The 19,959-nt window shown below is 39.4% G+C and overlaps 1 protein-coding gene across 4 annotated transcripts in view; it reads right to left on the reverse strand.

The window, feature by feature from the left end:
- gulp1a (GULP PTB domain containing engulfment adaptor 1a) overlaps positions 1-19,959 on the reverse strand; it is a 336,837-nt gene that overhangs the window by 15,422 nt on the left and 301,456 nt on the right. For all 4 annotated transcript variants that reach the window (XM_048599477.1, XM_048599478.1, XM_048599480.1 and 1 more), the window contains 2 exons: positions 4,635-4,770; positions 4,060-4,154 (listed from right to left, as the gene is read on the reverse strand). In XM_048599477.1, the coding sequence (XP_048455434.1) occupies positions 4,060-4,154; positions 4,635-4,770 (231 nt within the window). The remainder of the gene's footprint in view (positions 1-4,059; positions 4,155-4,634; positions 4,771-19,959) is intronic.

Raw genomic sequence — 19,959 nt, forward strand, 5'->3', positions numbered from 1 at the left:
CTCTCTGGCAGAAAGCAGAGAGTGGGGATAAAAGGGTCTTTCTCAGGATGGCGCCCGGTGACAAGTGGTGTTTCACAAGGGTCAGTGTTAAGACGACAACTTTTCACTTTATACATTAATGATCTAGATGAAGGAACTGTGGGCATTCTGGCTAAGTTTGCAGATGATACAAAGATAGGTAGAGGGACAGGTAGTATTGAGGAGGTTGGGAGGCTGCAGAAGGATTTGGACAGGTTAGGAGAGTGGGCAAAGAAGTGGCAGATGGAGTACAACGTGGGAAAGTGTGAGGTCATGCTCTTTGGTAAGAAGAATAAAAGCATGGACTATTTTCTAAATAGGGAGAAAAATCAGAAGGCTGAAGTGCAAAGAGACTTGGGAGCTCTAATCCAGAATTCTCTCCAAGTAAACTTGCAGGTTGAGTCAATAGTTAGGAAGGCAAATGCAACTTTGGCATTTATTTTGAGAGGACGTGAATGTAAAAGCAGGGATGTACTTCTGAGGCTCTATAAGGCTCTGGTCAGGCCACATTTGGAGTATTGTGTGCAGTTTTGGGCCCTGGAGCAGGTTCAGAGGAGGTTCACGAGAATGGTCCCAGGAATGAAAAGCTTAATATATGTGGAATATTTGAGGACTCTGGGTCTATACTCAATGGAGTTTAGAAAGATGAGTGGGGATCTAATTGAAACTTATAGAATACTGAATGGTCTGGACAGAGCGGATGTTGGGAAGATGTTTCCATTGGTAGGAGAGACTAGGACCCGAGGGCACAGCCTTAGAGTAAAGGGAAGACCTTTTAGAACGGAGATAAGGACAAACTTCTTCAGCTAGAGAGTGGTGAATCTATGGAATTCACTGCCACAGAAGGCTGTGGAGGCCAGGTCATTGAGTATATTTAAGATGGAGATAGTTAGGTTCTTGATTGCCAAGGGAATCAAGAGTTACGGGGAGAAAGTGGGAGAATGGGGTTGAGAAATGTATCAGCCATGATTGAATAGTGGAGCAGACTCAATGGGCTGAATGGCCTAATTTCTGCCCCTATGTCTTACGGTCTTATGGAATCTAGTCACTGTTACTGTGATGAATTTCCATTGAGGAGGGAAATGGATAATTCAACCCTAATCCATCTGGGGACCAGGTGCCGTTGCTATGACATCTCCAAACAGAAGGAACGAAACTTAGAACCGTTATAAACTGAGCATGTTGTCTGGATTTTTTTTTCCATAGAAAAGGGCTGCATTGTTTCACTGATATACCTGGCTGAACTGTCTGTAAAATACACCGAGGAGGATTAGCTTTCAGACATACTACTCAACAGGAAAATTTTTGATGTGGTTGCAACATGTTTAATTTGAATCACTATAAAAGAGGTCAAGTTTGAAGAAACTTTATTGCAGACAGAAGAAGGCTCAAGACCGATCAGCCGGACTCAGGCCTACGGTCAATTCCGGATGGACTAGCCACGTTGGGGATTGGAAATGTTCCAGCCAAATTATAGTGATCTTGGTCTGGAGGTGTCTGCAGTCTCAAAGGCGGGTCAAGAATGTTGATATGGCCTGTCGTTCTCGCTGGAAGGAGAAACCATGTGGAGGATTGTCAGGTTTTAGCCAAATCCAAGGGGTAAATGAACTGAAATAGAAGTTACAGGAAAAGCTGAGCAGGTCTGGCAGAATCTGAACATAAAAATCAGAGTTAACGTTTTGGGTCCGGTGACCCTTCCTTAGAACATACTCAAGATATTGGCATGAGTGATTTAGGTAACCTAATGGTATCAACCAAATCCATTTGTTTTGGGTCCGAATTAATCATGGTTTGGACAGAAAGTTGAGGTTTTGACTTTGTTTTTTTTTGATAAAGGTTTGGTTTTCCTAATACATTGTGGTGAATGAGTATGTTTGGATGGGAGCTGAGGTTAAGTCGCAGAGTAAATTAAATCAGACAAACCAATCAAGGTGTTGTGTCATTTTGACAAACTTAGAGGATTGGTATCAAGTCATGAGGGGGTTTATTTTAATAAACAGGCATGCGATTGAGCCAAATGCTGTGTCTGTTCCTTATAAAATCCTGATGTCCAAGAACAGAAATGGAAATAGGAGGCAACAGATAACAGTTTGCAAATGGTGAACAAGGGGAGCATGGAAGATTTAGGTGTTTGAGCGTAGTTGTGAACTATTAGTGCTCATGGCTGCTGTGGCGGAAGTAATGCGTAAGCAGAAATTTAAACTCAGTTGTTACTGATGCAGAAGCATAGATTTGCAAGTTTCTAGACTTGCAAAGCTTGATTTTATGAGATGAGAATGTTTGAACTTAAGAGCTACTGTTATCAATGGCCACCTCTAACCGTGCCTGCTAGTCTGGTTCATTCATGTTCTTCTTTCAGATGCAAGGCAGAGTATACGTCTCTTGTCCACAGCCACTGACAGATCTTCAACAGAGGTACTGGAAGACCATGGGGTCACCCAAGGATGGCTAAACAATTGCACTCTGCTCTCCCTGCTCACCCAGTTCTAGAGCCAACAGCAAACCCATGATAGCTGCTGGTTTAATCTGAAAGTTATGGCTCCATGTCCTGCTCCAACATTCTGCCCATACCCCATGCCCCTAACAGGGTGCAAAATTCACCTCTGGGCCAATTCATGGGTTGGCACTTTAAAATGGCATTGCATCAATAACGCTGATGCTTGAAACCTGTAAATGTTCTGAATGTTGGGTGGGGTCTTAATTTTTGTGTCTTGTAACAATAAAGACATCTTCATCATGGAGAAATGTAGAATTGAAATTCCAACAAGACAATCTTATAGTGCTTAATTTTCTTTTAGAAAAAGGAGTGACTGCCTTGATATTAGCAGTGGTGAGATACAAAGAGATTCCCACACGCTGTGGACTGTTAAGCCTACAGCAGCTGGAGGAAGCATGCCTGCTCCTTTCAGCACACAAGCAGTGGTGCTGGGTCCCTGGCACTGTGAGGCAGCAGTGCTAACTGCTGAGCCACCATGCTACCCACAGAGCTTGATGGGGGTGAACTGTAAATGAAAATGCCCACATCTCCATAATATCAGGCACGCATGGATTAGCATGGAAATCCAAAAGTTGCAGACTATCACCCAGGTTTCTGACACAGACTGTGGCTCCCTGCTTCCCGCAGGGTAGCGATCACTGAAATCAGTGAGAATTTCAACTTTCTCTCCTCTACACTACCAATACAAACTGAGAAAAGCTTACAACTTGATCAAATTTACCACGCAACAAATTCAGCCCTGCAAGATTAATTTTACATTCATAGAGAGCTAGTAAACAATTCATTATAATATCTTTAAAGTGAGCTTTTTTTAAGAAGTTCCTGTTTCCTGGTTTGGTGTCCATGAAAATCCTTTAATGTGCCTGGCAGTTTGGAGAGCCTTACTGCATTTGGATAGCATTACTGCAACTTCATGTAGTGAACACCCAAGGAAGAATGCTTATCATCAGTTACAGAATCCACGCAGAGCAACAGAAATGTAATTCAAACCGGACAGATTGATAAAGTTTTTTGTCAAGTCTCCTTGCTTCTGCACTGACCATAAACTCTGGGCCATCGAAAAGAAATCTTTCAAATATTACTCTCCAGAATTACCATGAGAAAATATCCTTGTTTCTCTGATCTGATATATAACCAATCCTGTACTTGAAATACATTCCATATGTTGTGTTGACGTGAAGTCAAATGTATTTTGCAAGCACAATCTGGAGAGTATAACTTCTGTTTAATAAGCCTGCATGCTCCTTAAACATTCTGAAGGTGTATTTTCTCAAAGATTTATATTTTTAAAGGTCACAGATTCATGATGAATATGAAGTATATGTGCTTACTGCTACCTCACTCAAGGTGCTGAAGTGATTCTTCTTTATAAAATGATCACAGCTGAATTGCTGTCTTGCATGCAGTATGCCACGAATTTGTAAAATAATGCTGCCATACAGTCATAACCTTCCGCACCCTGTAGTGTTTCTTCCACATTTGAATTTCAACTTGCAAAATTAAACTCTTCATGCCTATGTTTCATGCATGACTGAATTAGTCACCTGCATTTCATCCAGTTTGGACTGGATATCTGGTGGAAAATCTCCCCCACCTGAGATGAAAGGGTCAAACGGTTCAGCTCCAAAAATATCTCTTCCTGCAAAGAACACAGAGCAAAGTTATAGACTTTACAAAACGAAATGATGACAATGAAGAAATGAGGAAATAAAGAAATGAATGAAGAAATCACAGCAGCTATAATTTGTACATTTGATGTCCAAACATATTAGTTTATGTTATCATTTCAATAATTATTTTGGGCTAAATGCCAACATAAACATTAATATTCTGAAGTCAACTTATATGCAAAAAGAAGTTGGAAAAATAAGGTAGCTTTTGAAGCCTCATTTGATTCTACAATGAAAGATGTCAGATTTACTTAAGCACTGTACACTGCAGACAATCCATAAAAGCAATGGTGTATCAAAAGTCTCAAATTACATCAGATATGATAAATCAATAACTGTCACATTTCACTGTCAGCATATATATGATTCAAAACATGTTAAGGCTGATCAAATAAATATTTCAAATAATTCAAAATACAAAAGGCATGTTCACAAAAAAATAATCTTACTGGTCTCAGAAGATCTAACAGGTAAAGGAGGAAGTTCTGTGCCATTGCTGGATGGTGTTGGCAAAAGAGGCGATGCTGGTGAAAATGGAACCATGTCAAATAGATCTGTGCTTGGAGAGCAAGGCGTCATTCCTCTCTATAATTCAATTAAAGGTATTAGCAGAGACTCAGAATAATGACCACTATCAATATAGCTGATTTTATTAGATAAATATGTAATTAACATTCATATTGTATAACAAACAATGCATGCTGTGATCCTTTGCAAGCTGTACCATGCCGAAAAACATGACTCTGGTAGAAACTGCAAACATTCTGTATCTTGATGGATGAAATAAAATGAAATGAAACAACATAGAAGTAAATTGTGTGGGTTTCAAGTAAAAGTTACAAGTTATAGAAATTTTCACTTGAAGTTTCTTTCTTTGAGAAATGTTTTCAGGAAGACTCACATGGCTCTTATTTATTAATATAAATCTAATCGGCATAATTTCCTTCTATAGAAAGTAAGATTGCTTCAGGGATAATGCAATGTTAAAGGTTGCAAACGTTGAGTTAATTGAGTGTGGCTTTATGCATATTCTAGGTATGATTCAGAGCCTCTGATGTTAACTGAAGCACTTGCTTAAATTATTTCCAATGGAGCCGGTTCCGTGGTACAATGGTTAGCACTCTGAACTTTGAATCCAGAAATTTGAGTTCAAATCTTGGTGGAACCTCAAATTGTCTTGTCCCAATGCTCATTTAAAGAAGGCACTTGTGGCTCAGTTGTAGTGTCCCTACCTCGTGAACCAAGACACAGAGGGTCAAATCCTGCCTGCTCCAGAGGTGTATAATAACATCCCTGAACAGGTTGATTAGGGAAAATAAGTTAAATATTAAAAAAAAAATTAAATTGTTTCCATCTCAGAAGAGGATTAATCTATAAAAAAGGATTTATATTTGTATTGGACTGTGAATAAATGGATGTAGAAGACAGACTGGCTCCTGTTTCTTCCTTTACTACGTGAGGGGAGGCGATGGCCTGGTGGTATTATCACTGGACTGTTAATCCAGAGACCAAGGTAACGTTCTGGGGACTCCGGTTCAAACTCTGCCATGGCAGATGGTGAAATTTGAATACAATAAATATCTGGAATTAAGAGTCTAATGATGACCATAAATCCATTGCCAATTGTTGGGGAAAAGCCCATCTGGTTCACTAATGTCCTGTAGGGAAGAAAACTGTCATCCTTACCTGGTCTGGCCTACATGTGACTCCAGACCCACAGCAATGTGGTTGACTCTAACTGCCCTCTGGGCAATTACAGATGGGTAATAAATGCTGCCTGGCAGCAATACCCTCATCCCATGAATGAATAAAGGAAAGAAAACATTTACGAAGTTAACAAAAGAATAGTAAATTTAGTCAGGCCAGTTCAGCTTTTCATTTATTTCTGCATTAGGCTTCCTTTTTAAAAAAACAATGCATTTAGTGTGTATGATTAGGGTCTAATGGAAGGATTATTTATGGTGTTTGAAGTGGAGTTCATTAACCCTCCGCGATGACAGTTACCTCGAAGTGGTTTTCGCTATATTGAACAATTAGTGGCTGCAGGGTGTGTTTGCTGTTCACCTAAGGTTGCTATACAGATAGCCTTTTGAAATTGGAGGACCAGAAGAAGATCCTTAGCACTGAAGGGACAACAGTTTGCAGTTCAGATAAGAGATAGTGTCTGTATGAGGTACACTTTCTCCCAATTTTACAACTTCGATGTTTAAAGAAATGTCTTGAGGAACCAAGCTCCCATTGTGGACATGAAACCCTTTTAAAGGCAGTGTGTGAACATAGCTAAGGCTACATAGGCAGGAATCATAGCCTGCCCGCTTGAGTGAATGAAATACTCCCTTTATGTGAGCGTGAGAAACTCGGAGTCACTTCTCACATGGTTCAGATCCATGTGAGGCAAATGTAGAGGTAAATGAGCTACATGAGCTTTTGAGATTGTTCCTACATGTTTAAGTAGCTCAGTGTTGGTTGGTTTTACAATGATCACAAAGTTATTCAAGGTGGTCTTGTGGTAGTATCCCTACCTCTGAGCTGGAAGATCCAGCTTCAGCTACAAGTGAGTAGGTACAGGTGGCAAGTAGGTGAAGGGGTATAGGCTACAAGTAAGTGGGCAAGTGGGTCAATTTGTTTCTGGGGCAAGGTTGAGCTGTTGAGTCGGGTGTTCAGCAGGATTGTTATGTGAACGGTGCACTGAGGTCAGTTTCAGTTTGATTTTTAGAGCAGGTGTTAATCCCTTTAAGGTAACCCTAAGTGTCTAGCTCTCAGTCAGTATTGGGGGACTTCATCGTAGAATTCTAGACACTGGGTAATTACCCTTTGGAATTTTCAACATCCTGGACAGCTGCCACATAGAGTCAGGACTTCATAGAGATCCCCAGTCCCTTTTCTTCCCCTTGCTTTCCCTCAGGTCCTCCAAATCTGCATGTGCCAAGAAGTCTCACCCACAATACCTCCCTTCTCCCCTCAACTTCACTGTCATATGGATCATGGCTCTTTGAGGACTTCAGGCAATCTCATTAGCGGACTCAGCTCATGGTGGTGCTGCCACGATTAGAGCTGCCAGCCAATCAGATTTTTTTCTGAGGAAGGGTCCAGACCCGAAGCGTCAGCTTTCCTGCTCCCCTGATGCTGCTTGGCCATCTGTGCTCATCCAGCTCTATGCCTTGTTATCTCAGCCAATCAGATTGATAGGCAACTTTGGGTGGTGGGACCTCCTTATCAGATAGATCATAAGGCCAGCCTTCACCCAATTTACATTTCTTACGACATTAAAGAGCTAGGGAAGAGCTCACCTGGATGGGGATGATTTTTAGTGAGTTTTTCAGACGTCATCTGTAAAGTCTTGCCCCAAAAGTTGTTAAATATCCCAACAGCAAATTGTGGCCTAATGTTCAGTAATGGTCCATGGTTTATTTTTTGCATCTTATAATGTAATCTGAAACTCAGTTCTGTAACTTATTCAAACATACTTTAAACACTTTAAGTAGCTAGAAACACATTAATATGGCAATATGAAAAGGTACTTTTGATGATTAATAGTTTAAATTACTACTCTAAAGTGTACTTTATTATTTAATGGAAATCACAATCTGAAGATTTAAAAAAAGCTAAAAATATGTACATGGTCTAAAGTTCTGATTTGTGTGGATGTGCTTAAAGATAGATGTGCCCCTACATGTTTGTACAGCACTGTAATCTCTTATATCAGTTGATAGTGTCAACTAGGAGTTAGTTATGTTGAAAAATGTAATTGCAAGACAGAACGACCTAAAAGTCAAGTTGACTAACTGCAATCCCTGGACACTAACCCAATGATATGCCTCAGATCAATCCACATGAACATCTTATAGCGATGTTCTATTCTTCAAGCTGTTGAAACACAACTTGTTTCAGTAAGAATTCCAAGTTGCTGCCAACTCCATAGAATTTGAGACTGTGTGGGAGTATAATTGCTGTAAATATAACACTGCTCATCACAGACTGCAGCTGTTTAACTTGGATTTGAATGTAAATTAGAACGAAAGCCCATATTCCAACTATCGTTGCTCTTAAGAATTATGAAGAGCTGCAGATAAAATACTAAACAATCATCTTTAAAAAATAAAATTCTCATTTGCATTTAAAAACCGTTTTGCTGAACACCACTGTATTGACAGTGACTTGATAAGCTTATCAAAATGATTTTGACATTTTAAGATAACTAGCTGTGCAGAGCAGCAGGCAATATATTACAATCAATTGGTTCAGTTGTGTATTGCATGGTATGTCTTTTTCTCATGCAACAATTGGGTATTTTAACTTTTGTGCATTAGTGGGGTGTAAAAGGAGTGCAAAATAATCCTGTAGACAAATGTCTGAATTATTCAATTTTGTTCTTAGATGCCCACAGTTAAATGTCATTATCTGTTAGCAATTATCTCATCAAAGTACAAACATGTTTCATGCATTGGATGCAAAACAAAAAACTGGTCAAGCTGTTAGCAAACTGTAGAAGTCAGAATGCTGGAAACCCTCCAGATCTTCCCCCATCACAACTGACTTCATGAGGCATGCACACAATAAGCAATGCAACAGAATTGTTAATTAGTAGAAAACATGCATGTTCAAATTACACGCGGTCGTGGAATACTAAATCCATTCATTGCTCGTTGGGTTGTGTGTTTGGGTGAAGGTGGTGTCAGTAGACTCTCTGTTAAGCTGGAGGCAGAAGGACTTGTTGGGCTAAGCGTAAAAGAGGTTATTTCAGGAAATGACACATTTTCCATATTATGGGACCAGAAGAAAGCTGATGGCCTCTGACACAACTGCAGTTGTTTATTAGAACTGAAATGCAACAGCTGTGAAGAAAGTGACAAAGAGAAGGAACTGTTGAATGTGAGAAATTAACATTTATTCAATCACTCGTTCACTACAGTTTAAAACGTGCATTTGATTGTTAATGAAAAAGTTGAATTTAATTGGCTCAATAAAGTAAGTACAATGATGGTTTGCAGAAAAATATTAACAATTTTTCCAACATTAGGATATTGTACCCTTAATCTATTCACTCAATTTGCATTTTTTAAAAAGGTAGAGAAAACTTCATGATCTCTGGGAAATAATTCAGGATTTGACAATTAATACAAATTCAATTCCCAAAAGAAAGTGCTGGATCTCAGAAGATAGTTTGTTTCTTCTTGGTATAATTTTAAAAAAGGGGTAACTGCTTTTCTCTTATCACATTAAGTGAATGGCATTGGTAATATAACTGGGCTAGTAATCCAGCGGCTCAGGCTAATGTCCAGGGGAAATGGGTTCAAATCACACCATGATAGCTGGTGGAATTTACATTTAAGTAATTATTTGGAATATAAAGCCAGTTTCAGTAATTGTAATCATGACTAATCATGACATTGTTGCGAAAACACGTCTGGATCACTCATGTCTGGCTTACGTGTGACCCTAAACCATAGTCATTAACACTTAACTACCTTCTAAAATGATGTGGTAAATGCTAAACCAATGCTCTGTTTAAGGACAATTACCACATCTACAATGCTGTGAACAGTTTTGGTCCTCTTTTTAACTAAGGAAAGATGTACTGGCATTGATGGCAGTCTAAAGTAGCTTCACTTGATTGATCCCAGGCATGGAAGGATTTTGTTACAAGGAGAGAAAAAGTAGGTTGGGTATGTACTCATTGAAGTTTAGAAGAACAAAAGGAGACCTTAGTGAAACATACAACATTTTTGGGGAGTTTGTCAGGATAGGGACAGAGAGGTTGTTTCTCCTTCTGGGAGAGTTCAAAAGGCATAAGCTGACTAAAGGATCAGGTGTTTAAGACCAAGATGGGGAGGAATTCCTTCTCCCTCTGGTAGTGAATCAGTGCAATTCTTTACAGCAAAGGACTGTCGTGGCTGGTTGGCTAAGTACATTAAAGGCTAAGGCAGATCCTTAATCAGTAAGAGAATCAAGGGTTGTGAGGGAAAGCTGGGAAAGAGGAGGTGAAGATGATCAAATCAGCCATGACTTCATTGGATAGTCTGCCTTTACTCCGATGTCTCATGGCAATGTCTATCACATCAAAAGTTTATCTTGCCAATGATGTTTATACGAACAAAATAAATATCTTCTCACTAACTGATTGAGCTAGCAGTAAGAAAATATTCTTCGAACCTTTACTTGACAAACAGTAGTAATTCAACATTAGAAGCTGAAGGTGCACAATGCACGAATGCAACAAATATGCTGCCAGAATCCTGACAAAATTATTGATCAATTCTACAAGCACTGCTTCCTACTGGCTCGTTCATTTAAACCTTAACCTGAGATCACCAGTGTGGAATGTGTCACGACCCAGTATCGTGTCCTTTGAAGTGATTACCCAGCAAACCAAAGTTTAGTTGTTATCAGCCATTTTGATACCAAACAGCAGGATTATGAAACACACACTGCACTGAGCTGGAAAATAATCATACTTGTAGGGGCAGGAGTAATATTTGTAAAAAAATAACAGCATCAGGAGCTGATTTTCTCTCCTTCATACTCTACCTGGGCATTTCAGGCTGTTTTATGATTTTGCTGGTTAACTCTTCACCTGAATATGTATGTGTTTGGAAGTTGAAATCATTATAATAGGATTAATCTACACTGGTTCCTACTCTCCTTTAACCTCAGGCCACTGATTCCATTCTGCGCTTTGTCTTTCACCAACCAATCTTGTATCTGACTTCAGAGCAGAAGAAAATTGGTTTTCCAGTATGATTACAGGCCCAGTTAGTGACTCTGTCTTTGAAAAGGCACTGTGCAAATTAAATCGAAAGTGAGAAACCAAAAAACTGTAGACAACAAGGTGCAGGGCTGGATGAACACAGCAGGCCAAGCAGCATCATAGGAGCAGAGAACTGGTTGAAGTAGTTGACTGTTGTAGCCAGACCAGTCTACATGCAGCTACTAACAGTAAATCCATAGTTCCTTAGGCTCTGGTTATATTTACTTATTGGTGTCTTAAGCAACTACACACTTTGGGACATTAAATATTGCATGCAGTTCTTGGGAAAGTCATGGCACACACTTTGAAGTGGGGTGTTATCTTCAAAGGTTATTAAATACAGCCTAATTTTTAATTTTCTTACCATCATTGTATTCAAGTATGAAATGTTGCTAAACAATCCAAGATCTAATCAATGTTTTCAGTTTTCAGCCTACACTAATTTCCTAACTTAAATTCAGTGCTTTTTTTTTGTCCCTATTCTTATGATTTTAACCATGTCAAGCTGTTGGAACTAAAAGTGTAAAGCAGAAAGAAAAGGACCAAGAGCTAGATTTTACATATTCTCACTCAAACTGTGTTTTTTTTAATACAGCAGGAGCCGTGTCAAAGATGGCAGGTGGGAGTCCAGTACATCGCCTTCCATCCATTGCTGGCATGGTGCTCATAACCTGGTGGGCAGATGGCACTGAAATTGGCAGCCTGCCCATCATTTCTTAAAAGAGTGAACTGCCAACAGAGATAACTAACAAGCCAAATGTTCCGAATGACTCACTGCCCATACCATAACATTGTTGGCGCTGGCAGGCATGAAAGATTCAGAAATGTGGTTTTTAATTGATTTTGTGAAAAGGCAAAATAAAGTGGTGGTGGCGACGCATTTTTTGGGGTGTTTCCTGCATGCAGAGGCAAAATTGCCTTACCACTAAAATTTGTTAATGCCCATTCCCCACTGCCTCATTTTGCTCCTCCCTACCTGGCCATTCATCCTACACCTTCAGGCTCACTGATCTCTTGCCCAAACCCGAGACTTACCAGAGTTGAGTAACCATGTCCTCATCAACCCAGGGCTGACCTATATTTCCAGAGATTCCCACTACTCATTCTGTACCTGGTGGGATTGGCTGTCTGCTCTGAGGTGGGATGTCCTCCCACTGAGGGGCAGAAATCCAACCCTCGCCACCTCGAGGCTACCTGGAGAGTGTTACTGCAGCATATCAGCCTTGTTGAATGTCAGTTGGTATGATGCTGACTTCCTTCCAGATGGTAGGAACCACCCCACATCCTACCTGTATAATTGAGTCCTGACATGCCTTTGATACTTAAATAATTGTAAAGTTTGCTTTAATGGAAAATACATAAAAATTAGGATTATTGCCATGTCCTATTACAACTATATTTAGATTGTTTCAAAGTCCCATTTGGACGAGTCCAGGTACCTGATTCTTTGATATCTGTCTCACATTTATAGGGTGGTTAAGAAGGCATTTAGCACGCTTGTGTTCTTTGATCAGACCTTTGAGTAAAGGAGTTGGGATGTCATGTTGAGGTTGTACAGGATATTGGTGAGGCCTCTTTTGGAATACTGTGTACAGTTCTGGTTGCCCTGATACAGTAAGGATATTATTACATTGGACAGGGTTCAGAAAAGATTTACCAGGCAGGATGTTGCCGGGACTGGAGGTTTGAATTATTAAGATAGGCTGGGACTTTTTCACTGGAGTGTAGGAACCCGAAAGGTTTATAAAATCATGAGGGGCATAGATAAGGTGAATAGCAAGGGTCTTTTTCCCTAGCGTGGGAGAATTCAAAGTTAGGGGCATCTTTTAAGATGAGAGGAGAATGTTTTAAAAAGGCCATGAGGGGCAACCTTTTTACACAGAGAGTGGTAGAATGAACTGCCAGAGGAAGTGGTGGATGCAGGTACAATTACCAAAGTTAAAAGACATTTGGATAAGTACATGAATAGGAAAGGTTTAGAGAGATATGAGCCAAACGCAGGCAAATGGGACTAGTTTGGTTTGGGAACATGGTCGGCCTGGACTAGTTGGATCGAAGGGTTTGTTTCCATGCTGTATGAGTTTGATTCCATGACTCTAATACATTGAGGACTATATTTTCTGACTGGGTTCTAAGTTAGGTAACAAGTTCATACTCATAAATACTCAGGAAAAGTTAACATTGAAACACTGAAGGCAACACCAGAGATGAAAGAATAAAATGCTACAAGCTTCCAAATTAAAGAGCGTGACAGAGCAATATTTTCAATAGCTCAGATTCTAGGCTGATAATGCTGAGGTGAAAAGCACTCATCCTCCACAGCATTACATCTAACAGCAGCACCTGTAACTTTACATTAAAATCACCACATTTAAATGTGCAAGTTACTGTGAGAGATTCCCTGATTCTCCCTAAACTATTCTGTAATAATCAAATAAAAGTAAAATACTGTGGATGCTGGAAATCTGTTATATAAATAGGAAATGCTGCAGAAATTCAACAGGTCTGGCAGCATCTGTGGAAAGAAAGAAAGAAATTCAGTCAATGTTTCAAGTCCAAGATGACTCTTCTTCAGAACTGTTTGTTTATTGCGTTGACAGAGGGGAAGGACAAGGGAATGGAAGAATGAGCGGGTGCTAACAGTTTTACTCTGGGCACCTTCGGCATTGGTTCCATTCAGACCTTTTCGTTTTTCCCCCACCCCCACTAAAATTAGAACCCAATCTATGGCATTAAAAGGCATAAGTTTCCAGCTGGTTTTTTTTTCAGTTCTGTTGAAGTCATATTCGACTCAAAATGGTGACTCTGTTTGTCTCTTTACAGATGCTGCCGGGCCTGCTGAGTTTCTCTTAGTGTAAATAAAAATAGAAAACGCTGAATGGTCATTGCTCATAGATCTGATAGTACAATATGATAACGTAACAACGAGGTATTTGTTCACTAGTTAGCCATAAAGTATGCTAGGAAAAATCAACACAAAAGTGAATTTTACTCATATGATAAGTAGTTACTACCAAACAACCCTTCTGACTGAACTTAATTTTAAAAGTGTGCAGTCTCATTTTTTTACAAGTTAATTAGTATTGGCGGTTTTTAAACTTTAAAAAATAAATTGTCTTTTATCTTCAGTTTTTAATCACATCCTTAGTTTCCAATGTTTATTGTACTTTCTTTACATTGTTGTGATCTAAATATTTATTTCTGGTTTAGACTCTGTATGTTTGTGAGGATTCTTCAATCCAACCAGTTGAACAGCCATGCTGTTGATTATTGTGCTCACTTGGTTTTCACAGATCTCCTCTAGGGAATGTCACACAGGACCAAGATGTTCAATAAAAGCAAATCTCCTCTGAGTAGTCTGCACATACTTTGTGGCTTGCTGTCCGCAGAATGAACATCTTCCTTTTGTGATGACTGTAAGGTTATGACCAATAATATTTTTTGATACACTGCATCTGATATGTTCAATGATTCCCTTAACAATCGAGTTAACCACAAGCAAAATCTGCTTTGAAGGCTCATTTCTGACACTATGAACAGTTAAGCTAAGTTGTTAAAATGTTTTACAATTATTCACCAAATGTCTTTAAGAAAGACGTCAATAAGTGAACTCTGCCATAACTGTATTAACCAGCAAATCACACAATTGAAATATTGTGTGACTGCTTCAATAATTGCACAATTTTTAAAATTTTGGTAAACATATTTTAAAGTAAAAATTCTGTTTTAAACAGCAACTCATGATTAGTGTCTTCTACAATAAAGACTGATGCAAAATACTTATTCAGCTCCCCTGCCATTTCCTGGATCGGCACTATTGTTTCCCCAGATTCATCCTCTGGGGGGCCTATGCTCCTATTGACTTTTCTCCCTTTTTAAAAATATAGTTAAAGAAGCTCTTGGTGTCCAACTTAATATTACCTTGAGCTTACCCTCTAAAGTTTGTTTCAATTTCTCTGTCTTTAATTACTTCTTGTCATTCTTTTTTAGTTGTTATTTAAACCTTGACCCTGCATCCTAACTCATTTTCTCACTGGTAACATTTTGAAATTACAAATTTGCATGCAGCAAACTATCTTATGAATCAAAATCAATTTTTATTTTGAAGCACAGAGTACTTACTTTGTGTTTGGATGTCCTTTAATATTCATTATTAAAGAGGTTTACCCTTAAAAATATTAAATTCAAAAACTGCTTGCTTCCTAACCTTTAGTTGTGGGAAATCTTTTATGCTTACCTTGTAAAACTGATTCATCCTGGCAGGTAGATAGAATAACTGGCTATCAATTTCAAGTTTGTAATGTGGAAAATGATCTATACTTATCTGTACAAAATCAATTTCACATCAAAATCATTTGTTTCCCATCTATGTTCAGCTGCTTCATCAATGAAATCCCATTTGCATTTCCAAACAGATCTGCATTTCCAAAGTGCTACTTAATGACTATCTTCAGCAAGAGAGATTGAACCCACCTTCACTTGACATGAACAGGATTACCATCTATTACAACCCCATCAATATCCCAGGGATCAACAGATTATGTCAAAACAAGGTTACAGCAAGACTTGATTCTGTATCGGAGTGGTGTGGAGCTGGGCAACTGGCATGTGAGACAGAAAGGCAAGTTTTGGCTTTCGCCTGCCTCCTTTCCACACCCCATGACATCTCCAAATGCTGCTCCATGCCTCAATTTAATAATTTCGGATGATCATTACACCTTCCCACAACAACAAAGATATCAACACAGGAGAAAGTTTGCCAATCATCATGTAATTAGCTATGAGAATAAAACCCAAAAAATCCCCAAAAGGGAAATAGGAATAGGTATTGAGGATGATGATGCTGAAGAACTGCAACCAGCTCAAGATCCATAGCATGTTTTGGTTTTTTACATCCCTTTAATCTTGTTCCCTTGTACGATGGTAACACAGCTAATACAATGTCACTTCACAGTGCCATCACAATTATGGTGCAGAACGAAGCCATTCGGCCCATCATGTCTGTGAGTATTGCATGCCAAAGGTGAAAGTTGATCATAAGAATATAATTCTAATTATCTTCTATTTCTCTTTCTTTTGAGTTATCTCAGCATTTTGCATTTGATACCTCATTTTTTCTCACACAACTATGGTGGTGTGGCACAAGAGAAAATAATCGAAACAGTAAATCAGTGATGTTTTTGCAACTGACAGCTGCTGTATGTGTACCTTATCTTTAAGAAAGTTTACCTATTAAGTACTCCATGGTGCGAAGCTACCTGCCAGTTAATCTGTTGTGTATCTGCAAACTGCACACAGAAACCAGTTGCCTTGTTCTAATGTCTGTTTCATAAGTTTTACTTTTTTAAATAAACTAATCTGCTCAATGAATCAATCCCTGAACGATTGATTATCATTAACATGACAATAGCCAACAAATCAGAGGAAAATTATAAGGATGCAATATAAGAGTTTTCTTATCATTGTATACAATGTATTTAAATGTCTTGCTTCACAAGAACATTGTCAGGCAATATACAATGCTGAACCATGTAGAATATGTTAGGTCAGGTACTCAAACACTTGGTCAAAGAGCTAAGTGTAAAGAAGGAAAGTGAGGTAGGGAGGTAGAGCAGCACAGGGAAGGAATTCCAGCATTTGGGCTGAGGCAACCTAAGTGCAGCCATAAGTAAAGGAGCAGTTAAAATTGGGAATTAGAACACAGATAATCAGAGAGTAGTGCTGCTGGAGAATTGGGACGGGCAAGGCTTTGGAGGGATTTGGAAACAAGGATAGGAATTCCACAATCAGGACGTTGCTTGACCAGAATGCAACATAGGTCAGCAAGCATGAAGCTAATAGGGAAAGGGGACTTGTTGCAAGTTAAAACATGGGCAACAGAGTTTTCAATTACTTCAGCATTGTAACTGGTGCATTCTATTTCCAGGAATCAGGAAAATGTTAAAAGAGACTGTACTTGAGAATAAACAGATGAAAGTCATCTACAATATGTTTTTTTTTTCAACTCTAATAAAACAACAGAAATTGCATCTGGTAAATGCACACTTCTTTCTTTTTACAAAAAAGTGAACCAACACATTTTGGTTTGTTAAAACAGAAGTAATTTTGTCTCTTTCAGATTTCTTCCTTTCTTCTAAGACTTCTACCCTCAAGAGATAGGAAAACTGATCACATACTTTGATTTTCCTTGAATAGAAAGTACAACAGGATAAACGAGCTGACATTTAGCAGTCATAAATTGAAAGAGACATCACTTCATTAGTTGTCTAGATTGTTTGCAGATATTGCAGTAGTCCAAAGTATTTTTTCTTCTAAATTACCTCTTTTACCCATAAACTACAGAAGTCTTTCCATGTTATATACCTAATATTCATATAGTATTTGATTGAACTCCTGAACACTTACATAAAATTACAGAAAATACAGCCATATACCACTTTTGACTTTACACATATCGAATAAAGAAACTGTAAATTTTCATTAAACAATGGATTTTTTTAAATAGAGAACAGATTCTCACAGACCACCCACACATTGCATTTGAACATGACAAGGATAAACTTAGCACAGATGACCTCGCAAAATCTTCCTCACTAATCTCTGTTATTTATTTGCTGAAACTGGGACAGCTCTCCCACAGACTAGTGAAGGAGCAGCATGACAAAATAGTAGTAATAGAATCATACCTGTCAAGTAATTTCCCAGACTCTTCCATCACCATCCTTGGGAATGTCCTGTCTGGGTAAAGGATTTCAGTATCCTTCAACAATGTGTTCGGTTCTGGTGTCCCTGCTATAGGAAGGATGTTGTGAAACGTGAAAGTGTTCAGAAAAGGATTTACAAAAATGTTGCCAGGGTTGGAGGGTTTGAACTATAGGGAGAGGCTGAGTAGGCTGGGGCTATTTTCCCTGGAGTGTTGGAGGCTGTGGTGTGACCTCATAGAGGTTTATAAAATCATGAGGGGCATGGATAGGATGAATAGACAGGGTATTTTCCCTGGGGTGGGGGAGTCCAGAACTAGAAGGCACAGGTTTAAGGTGGGAAGGGAAAGATTTAAAAGGGACCTAAGGGGCAATTTTTTCACACAGGCGGTGCATCTATGGAATGAGCTGCCAGAGGAAGTGGTGGAGGCTGGTGCAATTACAACATTTAAAAGGCATCTGGACGGGTATATGAATAGGAAGGGTTTAGAGGGACATGGGCCAAATGCTAGCAAATGGGACTAGATTTATTTAGGATACTTGGTCGGCATGGACAAGTTGGACCGAAGGATCTGTTGCCGTGCTGTACAGCTCTATGACTCTATCCATCATCAATAATTGAGCCCAGCAGGACACATCAACTTCTACAAGCTCAGTTTGGTAGATAGCTAAGGAAAACTCTGCTTAGCCTCATTGTCACCATTTGTACATGGCAACATCCATAGTAATGACCACAGCACATTTCTTACTGACAAAGTTTAACCTTCACGATGAGAATATATTCCAACTTGACCCCAATATTGTGTTAAACAGGGGAAGAACAGAACAAATCTATCAACTCAAAGCTGGGCAAATATGAGTCCCTAGAGATATCTTAAGCCTATTACAGTAACAACATAATCATTTTTGACAAGGGCCTAATATATCCCTTGCTTTACTAGTACCATCAAGCCAAGCAACCAAACTTGATTCAATGAGGTGTAGGGTAGGATACCAGGTACAACACTAGGCATTCCTATTAGTGAAGTGTCATGTTGGTGAAAGTAGACACAAAACTATATGCATATAAAATATTTCCTGTGTCCACCACTGGCAAGGCTTGTAGTGCATATCATCTACAAAATTCACTGTAGCAAATTGTTGGTGATTCTTTGACATCACCAGCCAGATCCATAAGCCCTACTGCTGTGAAAAACAGGGGCAGAAAACATGGAAAAACCATCATCTTCAATTCTCCTTTTACTCGCACATTATCCTGACTCAAATGTTCACCGTTGCTGGGTTACAGTCCTGAAACTCCCTACCTAACAGCACTGTGACAGTGCTAATACCATACAGGCTGCAGCAGTACAAAAACATGGTTGTCCACCAAATTCTCAAGAATGGGCAGCATGGTGGCTCAGTGGTTAGCACTGCTGCCTCACAGCGCCATGGACCCAGGTTCGATTCCACCCTCAGGCAACTGTGTGTGGAGTTTGCACATTCTCCTCGTGTCTGTGTGGGTTTCCGCCAGATGCTCCGGTTTCCTCCCCCAGTCCAAAGATGTGCAGGCTAGGTGGGTTTGCTATGCTGAATTGCCCAAAGTGTTCAGGGATGTGTAGACTAGGTGGGTTACAGGGAATGGGTCTGGGTGAGATACTCTGTGGGTCGGTGTGGACTTGTTGGGCTGAAGGGCCTGTTTCCACACCGTAAGGATTCTATGAACATTCAGGTTTGGGCAATAATTGCTAACCTTGTCTGTGGTGCCCATATCCTGTGAATAAATATAAAGTAGTCTAGCTGAACTAAAATAGTAATGAGATGCAATTTGCAATAAGTTTGTGGAAGTGAAGACATGTGCAACAGCATCAATTGTATAGCTTGCTCTGTAAATCAAATTTGAAGGTCATTCATTTTAGAATATTCTGCAGGAAATGTTTTGAATGATTTATTCAGAAGAGATTTCAGTTATTGACAAATGATTTAATTCACTGAATTTTGACAAGGTTATTTACTCCACTGTCATGCATGCTGTATCCTCTGTACGGTAGTTGTTTGGTTACTGATCATAAATTATTTCAGGTACTGTAATAAACATGATATTCATACAGGTTAGGAAAAGACCAAAGGACTTCACAAGCTTCAAAATCTCCCCACCCCCGACCGCATCCCAAAACCAGCCCAGCTCGTTCCCACCTCCCTAACCTGTCCGTCCTTTCTCCCACCTATCCACTCCTCCCACCTCAACCCCCACACCCACCTCCTACCTACCAGCCTCATCCTGCCCCCTTGACCTGTCCGTTTTCCCTTGACTGACCAACCTCCACCCTAACTCCCCACCTACAC

This window comes from Rhincodon typus, chromosome 7 (assembly GCF_021869965.1).
Source record: "Rhincodon typus isolate 14 chromosome 7, sRhiTyp1.1, whole genome shotgun sequence".
NCBI lineage: Eukaryota > Metazoa > Chordata > Chondrichthyes > Orectolobiformes > Rhincodontidae > Rhincodon > Rhincodon typus.